General features: G+C 42.9%; 1 protein-coding gene across 2 annotated transcripts; it reads left to right on the top strand.

Moving 5' to 3' along the window:
* Positions 1-60: 60 nt before the first annotated feature.
* Positions 61-10449, top strand: Arp1 (Actin-related protein 1). 2 transcript variants are annotated; one of them, XM_050192980.3, is made up of 8 exons: positions 61-149; positions 942-1006; positions 1092-1167; positions 8680-8805; positions 8860-8984; positions 9049-9533; positions 9615-9676; positions 9734-10449. In XM_050192980.3, the coding sequence occupies exons 1-8, from the start codon at positions 102-104 to the stop codon at positions 9875-9877; spliced, it is 1131 nt and encodes a 376-aa protein (XP_050048937.1). In that variant the 5' UTR covers positions 61-101; the 3' UTR covers positions 9878-10449. The 2 variants fall into 2 exon arrangements, with proteins under 2 accessions (XP_050048937.1, XP_072142402.1); XM_072286301.1 differs by lacking the exons at positions 61-149; positions 942-1006 and adding an exon at positions 1458-1530 and having other exon boundaries at positions 1116-1167.
* Positions 10450-15935: the final 5486 nt, after the last annotated feature.

Here is a 15935-nt window from a genome sequence, read left to right on the forward strand (position 1 = left end):
CGCGGCGCGGAACACGGCGCGACGGTGTCGTGCACAGTGGGTAGGACGTTTGCGAAGCCACTTTCAATACCTGGCATAACCAATAACGTCTGTGATAGATTATGGAAACATATGACGTGATAGTTAATCAACCAGTAGTTATAGACAATGTAAGTACCCATTCTTTGTGTGTCTCGCATAGAGCCTCGCACAGAACCTTTTAAACTTAAGTTGTTAATGTAAATCGTCCGCCATGTTCTTAGTAGTCAATGAGTCACACCGAAAATCGTGCAGACAGAGCGCATAAGTTTGCGGAAGCAATCAGATTTAATAAAATTACCCGCGCGAGCCCAAACAGGCGAAAACGCATCTTTGTCGTTATGCTTGTCTGATGATAAAGGCAGCTACTGACAGATGGGCTGGGCGGAACACGTTCCAGTGGCCAGTGTCGCTGCTTACTGTTGTGTGTTTCTTCTTTTCTTATGTCACTTATTGCTAAGCTTACTCTTCCACACCTGGTATGCGACATGTGTTGCTTTTTAGCGCAAAAATCGCATCTCGCACTCTAGTTGGGAACTTTTTTTGGCAGACAAGCTAATGGTTTCGCGTACTTGCCTGGTCGACGCGTGGGCGTTGTTGTAATTCATTCTATATTTTGTTTCTGCAAAGTACTCTTGTCATCGCATAGTGCAGAGCATGGTGGTACAGAGTACACTGAACGCAATGCTGTTGTGTTTGCAACCTTAGATTTATAGGCGCGATCGTAAGTATCTTTTGTACGAGTATATCGTGAAGTGTCAACCATTGCTCAGTAGTTGTACGAGTATATCGTGAAGTGTCAACCATTGCTCAGTAGTTTATAACAGTGCAACTGAGAGCGCGTTTCTTATTCGTTTATTCTTGCATTGTTGACATGCGGATGCATCTGTCTTACAGTCCACGAAATGATTTTGTACACTTAGGGTTCCGGCGTCATAAAGGCAGGTTTTGCTGGCGACCAAGTACCGAAATGCCACTTCCCAAACTTGTATGTAGATACACTCGTTGATCTTGTATCACTATCTTTCGCCCTGCCTTCTCAGCATTTATACAGTGGGAGACTTTTATTGCAGCATTGGACGACCAAAGCACAAGAGGGTCATGGCAGGTGCCTTGGAAGGAGACATATTTGTAGGGCCGAAAGCAGAGGTACGCATTCAAAGCCCTTATGTCCCGTGACTTCGTTTGTGCTCATATTATGCACAGCCAAGGAGGTCAAGCGAAGTTTAAGCTTGCCATGCCAACAGCACCCGGTGCATGCGTGCTTGTCTGTCTGGATGCAAAGTATGGCACATGTTATATGCATGCCTGCCAACTCTAATTTTCTGCGAAGTTTACGAATTTGTGCTTATTTTACGATTGTTGCGTTATGTTTACGAAAAATAAATTCTGTCCACCATAACGTTTCCCTCATCGGTCACCGAACCTTCCGTTGGAAGCCTTCTGATGGTGGAAAGACTCCAGAGGGCTGCTCGAGTCAAGCAAGTTTATACAGGCGAATTACTGAAGAAGGTAAAATCAGCAACAGCAGAGTTACTGAAAAAGTAACTGACCTAACAACAGTGTATTGCTTTCAGTCTTTGCTGTTTCAAGATTGATGCTGCGTGTGTGTTGTGTCTAAAGGTAAACCATTATTAATAAAGTGTTTATTTAATAGTGTCCCTCAAGATGTGTGTGCTCAGGGCAAGCTTTAAAAAAATGCATGCAACCCCCTGCTCCGTGTCCTGTCTGCATAAATTTTACAAAACTTTAAGTTCACAGATTGGCAAATATGTACAGGCTAGTGGAAACATGGGAGCCCGTAGCAGTACTGCGCAGAGCACCACCGCTGCCATCTTGTGAACCCTTGTGACACATGTACAATCAAAGCTATGGTGGAGCACCCAGCACGTCATCTGCTATGCTTCCTCCCCTTTACTACCTTTGGCACGCATGCATTGGCGTCTGTATAGATCATGTGCACTAGCAGCTCTGGGTATTCATGCAACTGATGCGAAAGTCAAATCTATGCAGGCTGATTTATCGTACTGCTTGCAGGTACACAGAATTTGGAATGTGAATAATACTTTCACGGCAGTTTTCGTTTGCTAAGGATAATTTTAAACCTTAATTGCTTTATAAAAATGAATGCCATTTTCGAAACTTTGTGCTTTGAATTTATTCTAAAATAAATGTAAATTATCACTTTCCTGGGACTTTGGCTGGCACCATGGCAAATCCACTTGGGTGACAATTCCAGCAGCTATCTGGCTGTGTGAACTGCTTTGGGGCAAGCAGCTGGGGCGGTATTCTTGGGTGATCACTTTCGTGGATATTTTTACATTAGAGGAATTTTGCGTGACTCGGCACCAGAAGCATGCATGTTTAGGCCAACACAGTTTTTGGCGCTGTGCCAAGTTCGCCATCTTCAAAGTACCAAGTGCACCATCAGCCTTATACTTCGATGCGTCCAATGCCGAGTCTTGCGAAATCTCCAATATCACTGAGAGTGATCACCCAAGAATACTACCCCCATAGAACGAAGCATTCAGCTTGTGTTGTTTGAGCCCATGATGCAATTGGTGCTGGGTTGCATTGCTCTCAACAATTCATCCACAATCCAGTGTGGCAGGTAACAGTGAGGCATTCCAGAAGCAACACACCCAGCTTGTTTGTTCCAGGCGAACCACAGCAACTGGTGTCTAACACTTGGTCTCATCACCCTCTGCAATTGTTGCGCAGCATTCATCCTCTGGCACTTCAGCCATCCCGCAGCGACTTGCTACAAAGAAGTGAAGTGGCATAAAAACACTGCAGTTCTTTATAAAGGGTCACGGAGACCAGGACCATATCAAAAGTTGGCATCATTATAATCACGCCAGTGTGTCTTTCAATATTTGCCATAAACCCACTGACTTGTGAAGGGTTTGTGTGCTCTATCCCTTCTTTATTATCAGCAATGCAGATGTAGCTGTGCTTTTTATGTCCTTCGCGTCAAGAAGAATGCAGCCACGTTTGCGACATGGCTTTTAGGCTTGATTTACATGACAGAATAGATTGCCAATTTAGTCCGCAGACTACCCTGGCGTTGTTGATTTGCAGCAACTGATGCCAGTAGCACCTCATCTGCGGTGTTTTTGAGTGTCATGGGATTCGGTGGCACTGAGCTACGTCCTGCTCATGCGTTGGCTGGATTGGCAATCCATCCTGTCGTGTGAATCCTGCTTTAGTCGCAAAACTTTATTGCCCTGACGACATGGCAATGCAAACGTCGAAGCAGTGCTAGTGGGAGCGGTAGAGGGAGGAACTGTAGCAAAATGCACAGCCCGCTTCGCCTATCACTTTGATTGCGCCTGTGCAGCAACACTTCATGAGGTGTCAGTAATGGCACTCCGCAGAGCGCTGCCACAGGCTCCCGTGTTCCCGCTAGCAGCGGCCACACCTGTACACATATGCGTCACTGCTCATGCAGATGTGCCATCACATTTAATTATTTGAAATAATCTCAAGGTCTGAGGGCATTAAATGTCCAGAAGTCTTGCAGGTTAATTTTTCCCTGTATGCTCTTCTGGAAAGCTTGCTAGTTGGTTCAGAGAGCCGTGTATAGGTAGGAACAAAATTTTGCTGGATCTGTGCGCACATGCCAAACTGGATTATTGCACTGTCCGATAAAGCAAGAGCCTTGTACTGCATATTTGCAGGCACATAAGCACAAAAGGATCTGCAATGATATGTCTTAACAGCAGGTGTTTGCATCATCAGAAATTGCAATGATGCACTTTGGCATGTGTTTACACATCCCACAAAATTTTGTCCCCGCCTGTACCTGAGGAATAAATTTAGTTCAGTTCTGTAAATTGGCTGCTGTGGAAAGTTCTGTAGGGACAGTAAACTCTTCACAGACCAACCTTTGCATTTGTAATTGAAAGTGAAGGGCAATGTCATCTGGCCTTCATAAACTACTTCCCTGTATCAGCTCTTGGCTGATACAGGGAAGGATTTCGGCGCTACAACCCTCTTCTGGAAACATGCACCAACTAGCCCCCCAACAAGTATTACTTAGCTGACATCCTTGAAGATCACTTTTAGCGAGTGTTCTTTAAAAGGGGTTATTAGTTGCAACCACAAGGCCAGGAAGTGTCCACTGCTGAGCTGGGACATTGCCCAACTTCTAGGTTAGCATACAGAGAAGGTTAAAGAAAGAGAGAAAACGATATACATAGACAGCAGTAGCATGTTTTCACCTGAAAGCTTGAAATTGCATGTAGTCTGTAAACCCAACCTTCTGGTGACTGAGCAGCCAGCTTACAGAGCTGTTGAAAAGGTCAATTTTTCCTTGTATGTTGTCATATGAGCTTGAACTGTGTTTGTAATGCTGTCCAAATGCAGTGCCATATCTTAATTCTGAATGGGCAGAAACTTTTTTTTAAATAGAAGAGCTCATTACAGCTTGAGTAACATGTAGCTGGTGTTGAATACTTCAAAGTTTAAAACATAAGATAAGCAATCCTGCTGATAGAAGCTGGGCCCAGCCTGCCAGACAAAACTTTGCAAATGTCCACGATTGTGCAAAAGTATTGTGTTGCCAAATTAATTTGAATCAAAACGCATTGAATATGAGCACATACTGGCATTAAAAACACCCAGACGTCTACATTCCAACCCTTTTCTCTGGCACACTTCATTACATATTAATCAATATTGCAGCATAGGTCCAATCAGAAGTGTCTTAAAATGCACACAGCATGTTTCCATCAGCAATTCTGGTTTTCATGTGCTACCTCCCTGATGCGCAGTGCCCAAAGGTGTTTTCGTGCTGTTGTAGGCAGGGAACCTTACGGTTCAAAAGCCACTACAAATGCAAGCTTATGTGAGTCAGGCTGCGAAAGAGCAGCTCATAGCTGCAGTTGTGCTTAACCCTTTGTGTACTGCTCACGAGCATAGATAGTCATCGTGAGGTAATATACCTTGCACTGTAAACTGATGATGTATGTATCTGTCGGATCGTTTCTGGTTGCAGTTTTCAGCTCCAGATGGTGCCACTCGTCAGTGTTAAAGTTACGGTATGCAACTCTGGCAAAGTTGCATCTCTGTTTTCCATTTGCCGCTTGCACCACCATTCTTCAAGCAAGTGGTTGCAAAGGCAACCATACAACACGGTGAAGCCACCACTAAGGCACTGATAAACAAATTTGGTGATGCTAGTGCCACTGCGTAACCACAGTTTGGTGCTTTCTTCGATAATCAACGTCCAGACAGCTGCATCCAAAATTAGTCTATCTCGTTTCTCCTTTTAATGCGAAAGGATTATATGCCCCATTATGCGAAAATCTGTCGGCGTGACCGAAAGATGGTACCGAAAATGGCCGACGCCGCAAAGAGTAAAAACTACAAAAATGCTTTGCATTGGCGTCCTATTTCTCAGGGAGGTTCGTGTGAACAAAGTAGATTAATGGCTTTGATAGTAAATTTTGGTCTGGGTGGGAATCGAACCCACACCTCCAGGGTGAGGCGAGCATGCTTCCCTGATGCCACGATGACTCTACAGTTCTGGTTGACTAGAGGTCTGCCTAGTGCATGTGTTATTGCGCACGTCATGTTTATGAAATCCTCACGGGCAAGCAAGACGCTTAGCGCATTTTGATTTGGCCTTACCGAGGCGCAGTTGGAACGCAGGTGAGAGCTTGCACGGACAAGGAACACATGGCAAAAAACATTTCACCAAAGGGGCTATAATGCTTTCGCATTCCCACATGTAAGCAGTCTTAAGTGTCTCTGCCAATTTTATATATACATATTGGAGGATTCTCATGATAAATCTCCTTTTTTTTTTCCTTTGTATTTTGAACTTGTTCGGCGTGGCTTGTTGGTGTGTGTTTCGACAGATGGTGCACACCAGGCTATGGGAAACATAAAATGCAGTGCCAGGTGACGTCTCAGCTCATGCAACGAGATGTTTATATTCGTTCAGTAAAAATTTCACTACCATAGCCCACGTGTGCAAATTTGTGAGAAAGTGGTCCTAGATTGTCCTAGACAAAGAAGGAAAGCGTGTAGACAATGAGGGTAGTGCAGATCGACCACGGTCGTTCTTGTCATGACGAGCTTGGCTCTTGCAAACGTGACATGTGGCTTCTTGTCAAAACCTGTCAAAACCTGAATGGCAGACCTTAGTGCAACTCTGCTCTTGTAGGGAACATGTACAAAACCGAGCTAAGCTTGCATGATTAAAAGTGATGTACCCACTTATTCATAACGAATTAAAAATACAGTTCCAAATACTTATCTGTAACACTAACATGATACACATAGCATAAACACTAACTATCATTAAACGAACACCCAGTTCACATGGAAAGTCATCAGAATTTTTTTTTCCTTTGATGACACGCGAGTGCAACAAGCTGGACCCTACTATTACAAACAGCGCAACTTTATCTAAATTTGAAAATTCGTCAAAAACGAATTACATGCTTCACATTTATGACCTACCTGTGTTGCCATTTATTTCTGTGCTGTTTAATTTTATTTCATTATATTGTATACATAATCCCAATTTATTTACCGACATCTGAAACGTATCCTACAGATTATTACTTGTGGAAACCTAACTTTAATACCTTGTATTACTTTCTCATTACTGGGTACCATTGTTTATTTATGCTAATTGTTTAACTCTTTTCCTGTTGTTTATTTTTAAGCCTATTGCCTTGTATTATTTTATAATCACTGCCTACCATCATTGCTAGTTGTCAGCCTATATCATTACCTCTTGTTATTCTTAAGTTTACTGCCATGTATTATCTTGTAATTAATTCCTACCATTTTGTTCACCTTTGTCAATTCTCTACTTTTTTTTATTACCTCTTGTTTTTCGTAACGTTACTACAATGTATTACTTGATTATTTCTGTCTACCACATTGCCTGCCTTTCTATTACCTATGGATCGTGTGTAATCTAAATATTGTACTAATTATTGTTATATTGTAAGATAATTAGGTACATGCCTTTCCTGTTATGATCCCTGATGGAATCGACAGTATAAATAAATAAATGAATACAGTAACTCTAGTGTTAGTGGCATTGTGTGTAGTTGTTTTCTTAAGGGTTGCTTGAACACTTGCATTGGAAACAAGGTTGCCTGTGCATCGCATTTATAAAAAAGTTTCTGGGAAATTTGGCATAATCTTTGTCAATTCCTGCAGTATGAAAAGGTTTAAAAAACATGATGAAAAAGATGTTCGTGAAAATTGATTCACTTTAAAGAATTTTTACTTGCATGTTGTTAAATTCTTCTTGCATTACTTAATGACCTTCATTTTACCAGAAATGGTCATGGTGGCTGTGTAGTAGGGGTGTGTGAAGATTCGAACTTATTGAATAACAAATTGAATATTGTCCAATTGGATTTGGGCTCCTCGAATCAAATAGTCGCTATTCAAAAATGTGAACATTTCAAATAGTTTTCTAATAGTTTTCATTGAATGTACATGATCAAACATGAAATTGAAGCAAAAATGCAATAACTTTTATCCTATACACAGTGGACATAACATAGTAGAACTTGCTGTGTCGCTCAGACAGCTAGACATTTCCACCCAAACACAATTACATTAAAATGTTGTGTAGACACAGCATATGGCAGTGGGTATCATTTGGCACTATTTATAGATGTAGCACTTGCGTCCTTAAATTATGAGCACTTATGATTAATTAAGATGAATAAATTTGAATGTTTCACTGCAATATACTTCATGCCTTCAGTAGTCGAGCCAGACAAAATGAACTTTCCGCTTTACCACTGGCACAGATGACGCGCATTTCTGATTTGGTCGTGAAAGTATTCACAGATATTAATTGGCCAATAAGGATGCCTTTCTAAACTTCATATGATATGGTTTGATCATGTATTCTCTGAAAAGCCCAGAGTTTCCGAACAAACTGCTTAGTTGTTTCTAATGCTCCCTTTGTACTTTTAATAAAGCATGCTTTGTAATGTGCAGTGTAGTGACAAACATTGTAATGTTGTGAATACCAGGATGCGAATATCGTTTCATAATAGTGATAAGACGGCTGTACATATTCGTAAACTATTTGAAAAATATTCAATCTTCTATTTGCCTCTGGCACTGTTCAATTAGTATTCGCTTCGGTCTCAAAAACTACTATTAGCACACCTCTACTGTGTAGGCTAAAGGCTGTAATGAAACAGCTTGACGTGTGCCCAGGCAGCTGTTGCATGGCATGTGCAGCATTGTGTTTAAGGTACGTTAGGCAATAATGCATTCATCAGATTTCAGGAGAGTGACAAATGAAGTGTTTTACTAAAGTTGGAATAGAGGCATATAGAAATGAATGATGAAACAAAATGCGGACAAAATTTTAAGACATAAAATGCTGTGCAAAAGAGTCTTAAGATATACCAAAATGTTATTACAGATTGCAATGTAATGTCATAATCATAAAAGGTTACTTTACTCTGCTTTGCAATAAAAAAAAAAGAGAACAGCAAAAGTGCAAAATCACAAAAAAATTAAAAATAAAAATAAACAATATGATTTACATCTTTACAAGCATTAGTTGCAATTGTGTTTTCATTGGATTGTCTGGCAAGGGATATTTGATGAGCGATGCCAAACCTCTTGCACCACATTTAACATACTGAGGTTTGTTTCCTGTAGGAGCACAGAGGTCTCCTGAGCATTCGCTATCCGATGGAGCATGGCATTGTCATAGACTGGAATGATATGGAGAGGATATGGCAGTACATCTATTCCAAAGAGCAGCTACAGACATTCTCTGAAGAGGTATGTGTGATATCATTACTGAAATTTCATAAGTTTACCAGTGCTTTGTTGCAGCATCCCGTCCTCCTCACCGAGGCTCCCATAAACCCGCTGAGAAACCGGGAACGCTCTGCAGAGATATTTTTTGAGACATTCAATGTTCCAGCATTATTTGTGTCTATGCAAGCCGTCCTGAGCCTGTAAGTTATTGCTGAGTGAAAAGACAGATGCATTGGTGCTTACTGCCTGCTGGTTTTCCACCAGGTATGCCACAGGTCGGACAACAGGTGTGGTGCTTGACTCGGGTGATGGCGTCACCCATGCAGTGCCCATATATGAGGGTTTTGCCATCCCCCACAGCATCCTGCGAGTGGACATTGCTGGCAGGGATGTGACTGCTTATCTACGCCACTTGCTGAGGAAGGAAGGTACCAACTTCCACACGACAGCAGAGTTTGAGATTGTCAAGACGGTGAAGGAGAAAGCTTGCTATTTGGCCAATAACCCCCAACGAGAAGAGACAATGGATACGGAGAAGGCTCATTACACATTGCCCGATGGAACTACTCTTGAAATTGGACCAGCACGTTTCCGGGCGCCTGAGGTGCTCTTCCGACCAGACCTTATTGGCGAGGAGTTTGAGGGCCTGCATCAGGTGCTCGTCTTCGCAATACACAAGTGTGACATGGATCTGCGTAGGGTTCTATACCAAAACATTGTTCTCTCTGGAGGGTCTACACTTTTCAAAGGTAGGGGGCCGATTACCTTTGGGAAAATATCAGCATGTGTGCTAAAAAACTGACTGCTCATATTTGTTTGTCTTGCTGTAGGCTTTGGTGATCGGCTGCTTGGTGAGGTGAAGAAGATATCACCTAAGGGAATCAAAATCAGGGTGAGTCTTATTTGGCTGTGATGAGCGTGTTGGTTTCTGATGCATAATCTCTCGCAGATATCAGCCCCACAAGAACGGCTGTACTCTACCTGGATTGGTGGCTCTATTCTCGCTTCTCTCGACACATTCAAGCGCATGTGGGTATCCAAGAGAGAGTACGAAGAGGAAGGCATGCGGGCCCTTCATCGCAAAACTTTCTGAACTGTGGCCACTCGTGTAATAAGACTTCTTGTGCCTGCCCTCCCTGTTTTTTTTTTCATGTTTTTTTTTTTTTTTTTTTTAATGCTGGCTGTTCAGTCCTTTGAGCCATAGGTTTGGTTTTTATTTATTATCCTTGGTATCCTGGGAAGCACCACCTCACATTGAGGCAGGGAATACTATGGGCAAAGATGACTTGTTGAGGTCTGTTTGTGCTGGCCTAGAAACTGTACGCCAGTACTGCATTTTGAGTGCCACTTTTGGCAACCTTGCCTTGAACTGCTAAATGCTTGATCACTTTTTTTGATGTGGCAGGCCTTACTAGGCACATTCCAAACAGTTGCCGCTCGCATGTTCAGCATTGCCATGAAGGAATTGCTTTGGTTAGTTTGCATGGAACATCTCGTGGCTTGCCTTACAATACAGCTTTGCCATAAATGGTGTGGCTCAAATGGCATGGCTGCACCCAAGCCCTGTTGAAGATTTTTCTTGGGCATTCATGATCATGTATGATACACTGCATAAAATGGCTGCTCCTGGCATCCATATGAAATAAATTTTTCTGCACCTTTAAAGGTGTTCTTCTTTAATGCTTTTGAAGGTGTATAAATAATAAAATCAAGTGCACATTCATAAGCAAAATGTTCCTTTTTAGTGAGAGAGAGGGGACGTTTTTGACTGTGAACAATGGCTGAGGGAAGAAAAGTTATGCTTAAGTATGTCCAGGAATAAACTCGCTGCTTATAATACTATTTTGATGAAGGGTAATAAACGATAGAAAATCAGCTTTTTATGCTTCTGGTGGAAGTAAAAGTGAAATAGCATCATGGTATTTCTGCAGGCAAGAGGACTAGCAAGCTGCTGTACATGGTTTTAATTTTCAGGTTCAGATCAGTTTAGGCTAAAGCTCCATATTGGAGTGAAGCACAGTTCCTTGTGCCGTGAAAGAGACCGCCTGATTAGGATTCATTCAATGATAACTCTCCATGTGGGACTTTAATACTGATGTGAATATCCGCTATATACGATCGGCCTTGTTAAGCCAAGTTTTATATAGGTGCAACACTTCTTCCTCTTGGAAGCATACTAGATGTTCCCTGACATACTGCACAGCAATGTAAGTACAGTGTGCATCATCCAAATGATGATGCAGCGAAAATTTTTTTCCTTACAGAGTTGTGGTGTGTGTTCATGCTAATATTTGTTTCTGGTGTCAAATCTTGTACCAACAAAATTTTTAATACAGCTTACCTATTTGCATTAGGCTTTCAAACAAAATGACCAATAGTGTATAGGGTCATCATCATCATCAGCCTGGTTACGCCCACTGCAGGGCAAAGGCCTCTCCCATACTTCTCCAACAACCCCGGTCATGTACTAATTGTTGCCATGTCGTCCCTGCAAACTTCTTAATCTCATCCGCCCACCTAACTTTCTGCCGCCCCCCCTACGCTTCCCTTCCCTTGGAATCCAGTCCGTAACCCTTAATGACCACCGGTTATCTTCCCTCCTCATTACATGTCCTGCCCATGCCCATTTCTTTTTCTTGATTTCAACTAAGATGTCATTAACTCGCGTTTGTTCCCTCACGCAATCTGCTCTTTTCTTATCCCTTAACGTTACACCCATCATTCTTCTTTCCATAGCTCGTTGCGTCGTCCTCAATTGTGTTCATATAGGAGGGTGTGGCCAAGTACTGCACCAGGGTGGCCAATCCTGCTCTGGTGAGGGAGGGCGTTACGATAGGTATTCCATCTCAAATGTATTGGTTGTATGTCAAGCATATATGATTATTTTACCCACTATGTTGGCTTGATGGCAGCATAGTGGGTTCTTTGTAATGTTGTGCCAAGCATGAGGTTGTGGGTTGGATTCCCAACCACAGCATTTGCATTTCGATAGGGACTAAATGCAAAAAAAAAAAAAAAATGCTCGTGCACCATGCCTTGAGTGCATGCCAAGAAAGCCCAGGCAGTCTACCGTAATCCGGAGCTCTCCACCATCCCTCGTAGGTCCCCTGTGCCTTTAAGAAAATCTCCATAATATAATTTTTATATTATTCAGGGTGTCTACAAACCGGGAATTCTGAGGAATTTTGAGTGGTGTGGAAAATTTGGGGAAAACTCGGGGAATTTGTGCTTTTATCAGGGAAAATTGGCTGTAATTTTATTGAAGGGGAGCGGAAGGCGCGGTAATGCTGGCTTGAGTAACGGGCAGGAATCGTAACGAATAGTCTTTGACGCCCTGTCGCCGGCTGGAGGAGTTGCCAGTGTACAGTCAACGACAGACTTTTCGGATGCCCGATTATTCGGACGGCTTTGCGGCACTATCACGTACCCCGTAGAGTCAATGTATCAGAACGTCAAATTTCGGACGCAAGAACCCTTCGCTGTCCCATTTTCCGGACTTTTTGCCATGACCGCAGGTCCACATTCATCAGCAGCCCGTTTTATGTCCACTGCAGTACGAAGGCCTCTCCCTCAAACGGATTCCAACTAGCGCCCGCGAATTTCCTAATTTCATCGCCCCACCTAGTCTTCTGCCGTCCAACCGCAGGTCCGAAACGGCATTAATCAAAGCCACCACCGCTACCGTTTTGATTACCTCGCCGCCTCAAACCAGCGCTCTCGCACGCAGATCCGCTGGCAGCCGTAGCCACCACTGTGGCAACGCTAGGCCTAGCTGCTTCGACGTTTGCTATTTGTTTCTTGCCGTTGGGTGCCGTATTTTTCATTGGAAGAATTCGCCGCTGTCAGCAATGGCACTGGTTCCGCCTTTGTGGTCCCGCGATTGGCTTCGAAACTCAGAAAGCACGGTGCGAAAGCTGACTTTCAGTTCCCGAAAGTCAGCTTGGCCTCTGTACAGATATGTTACTTGGTGAAGCATATGCAAAAGTATTGCGGTGAAGCATAAGCGTGGGAAGGGGCTATTGCCGGTATCTCCTGTCACAGTACAAGCATCGATATGCCTAACACGTGTACCGACAGGGCTTTAGAGCTTTTTCGAATGTGCCTGTGGCGGTTTGAGCCCTTGAGGGCAGTAAAATGCATTCATTTTTTCCAACTGTCTGATTTTTCGGGACGTTTTCGCGGCCCCTAGGCAGTTCGAAAACTCAGACGTTGACTGTACAACCGACCAAGAAGATGCTTCAAATGGTTCGTGGTGCGACCGAGCGGCGGAAGGAGGACGAGAACAGAAAGGACCTATGCCGTGAGGAATGAACGGGAAAGGAAGCGTGCTGTCGCCGTTTTGAAGGAGCTTGAGCTCAAAAAACAGTGTTGGCTGATGTCGACATGCAGGTGTCCCCGCATCCAAACCAAAAGAAACTATTTAAAGCAGTGAAACACAACAGTGAGGTGTTGTGCGCGGGCTGAGAATATGCCAGGACAGCTGAGGTTGACTTACGAGCTGTTGAGAGAGAACAAAGTTCGGGCCTCATACCACTGAACTTGCTCTCATTTGATAGAAATAGCTCATATTCGAAAATATTTTCTTCTGTATGCATCTCCTTTTTATTCGTATTTGAGAATGTCCGACTTGATTTGCAATTTTGTTCGAAGACATTTTATTTGCTGTGCGTTTTACTAACACCTCCATTCTATTCTCTTTTTGAATAAAGTAAACACTACTCCTTAGTATTGAAACTGAATTAGGTCGTTTTTCTTTTAAATTTTTTTAACATGCTTACTAGAGAGAGAACATCGGGCGACATGGTTTCAGGCCGTCTTGACATAAAACATTGTTCTGCATCACCCAGGGAATCTTGCAAAGGCACTCGGGGAAAACCTGGAAAGCTCAGGGAATTTGGAAATGTTAACTTGGGAGACATCCTGCTTATTGTATTTGGAAGAATTCATGGATGGTTATTTTGATTTAGAAAATGCTGTTTGAAATTGGAGCATTACGTTGATAATGGCTGTACCATGAACATTTCTAAAAGAAAGTTGTTTGCAGTGTTATGAAATTTATGCCCTTTAATGTAAAGCTTATCAATATTTTTCTTCTGCATTTCAAGTTGTTTTTGACTGTGGAACAAAAAAAAGTGATCCGTGCTTAGTACTGTGAGCGCTAAAGTGCTGGCATGCTCGGGGGGGGGGCAAGGGCAAGGCACCCCCAAGGCACCCCCACCGGGTCTGCCAGTGGGCATAACTTACACGCTGAGGCAATGCTAGTAAAGATTTGAAGGATAGCACATTTTTATTGTTCTTTATTAACACTTGATTCTAAATATTCTACTATAACAGCTTTTAAGAGTGGTAGGAAAAAAAATTGGACAATCGCATCCTCATTGCTCAATTGCACGGTAGTAGTTCAGGTTCATGCTTGTCCCACATGTTTCTGTGTTGCAGTCTTTCGTGTCAACCTTAATTTTATATGCATGCAGTAGAACCTCGTTCGTACATTTTGGAAAAAACAGCGAGAAAAATGTACTAACCGGGAAAACGTATGATCCGACATAACTAAAAAAAGTTTGACCGACTCAATTATTGTTGACATATACGTCATGTGAACCGTCGCGCGGATTGTTGCGGTACGAGATGCCGGCAGATGCGCGTCGAGCTGGTGGTAATCCGGCGGCACTAGACGTGTTTTGTTTTCCTATTGCGTGGTGCTTTAAGAGGGCAACGGCAAACCGAAAGGAATTCGAGCTGGTGGGCGACGCCGGATGCCGCCGAAGCAAAACGTGATGCCTACATTGCGCCGCCTGCAGCAGGGAACGGCAGCGCATTTGGATTATCACCTACTAAAAGCGTGCTGTAAGATACCCATGGCAGTACACACCACACGCTGTAAAACATAGGTGAAGATACTTATCGTAATAGGTTTGGCGGTGAAACTGTGCGTCAACATTTTCACGTGACACGGGTGCGGACGAGTATTGTGGTGAAACTGCCGCGGCAGGCAGCTATATACTGTTCTCGATCGCGGGCGCCTTGCGCATTTTCTTGTTTACATGTAATCTCAGCTGCAAAACGTATCGTACGATTGCAGTTTGGCGACATACTGAACGTTGGTGCCAAAATTGTTTTCTCGGAACGCCCGGGCATAACTCTAATAGGTCACATTTTGTGTTCTCGATTGCAAACATTGGCGCCGAGAAAATATATGTAACGGGAACGTATCAACGAAGTTCTACTGTATTTTCAATGCACTAGCTAGCTCTGCTAGGTCTACTCACGGTTCGCTGAAATTTAAAATAATGCCCAAGGCACCAAAAGGTTTTCATGGAACACATACGGAGGTTACTGTTTCTCATTGAAGCACTAAATATCCATGAAAATTAAATTTAAAAAAAGATTTGGTATGGTTGCCAAGACATCTGGTACATTTGAATATGACCCCTATATACAACCCTTGCTGAGAGTTCGAGAACTGAGTTTTTATTGCTCTGCTGTGATATTCATGCACAAGAAAGGGCTGTTATTCAGTAACTTTTTCTGAGCAGACATGGCTTTAAAATTATTTCTCTGCGAACTTGCTAGGTTGCAGAGCTCACCACTGTTCGTTGGTGCACTTAGTTGTAAGCAACACAAGGGACATTATGGGATAAAATTGCAAGCAGAAAGTTGAGGCTAGAAAATGCCCCTGCTGTTAACACTAAATGTGATGCAGCAAACATATGGTGACAAAGTATTATTGAGAAGCTGTAACTTGAATGACACCAAAGGCTGCATGAAGGCACAGATGCAGCTAGTGTAGCAGCTCCCAAAGTAGGTACGTCATTGCAAATGTGCAACCTTTGAGGAGGCAGTTGCAGTAAGAAGTCCATGTTTCTGTGCACATATCAGAAAAGCTGAAGTTTAGAGGTCTGTCACCAAATTTTATGCAAGGATTGAAGCAGAAACTTAATGCAAATATCACCCCTTGAACTAACAAGATGGGCAATTACTTTTGAACTGGTGTAAAGGACCAGAATTGATGCCACAGTTATTCTTTTCCACCAGAGATGAAGTTGATGTACCTGTATGACCAGTGTTGGAATATGTTCCTGTCTGTGCACACTGCTGCCATTTCTATACAACCACTCCTGCTATAGCCTTAATGGGCTGCAGTATGTAAA

Source organism: Dermacentor andersoni, chromosome 1 (assembly GCF_023375885.2).
Source record: "Dermacentor andersoni chromosome 1, qqDerAnde1_hic_scaffold, whole genome shotgun sequence".
Classification (NCBI taxonomy): domain Eukaryota; kingdom Metazoa; phylum Arthropoda; class Arachnida; order Ixodida; family Ixodidae; genus Dermacentor; species Dermacentor andersoni.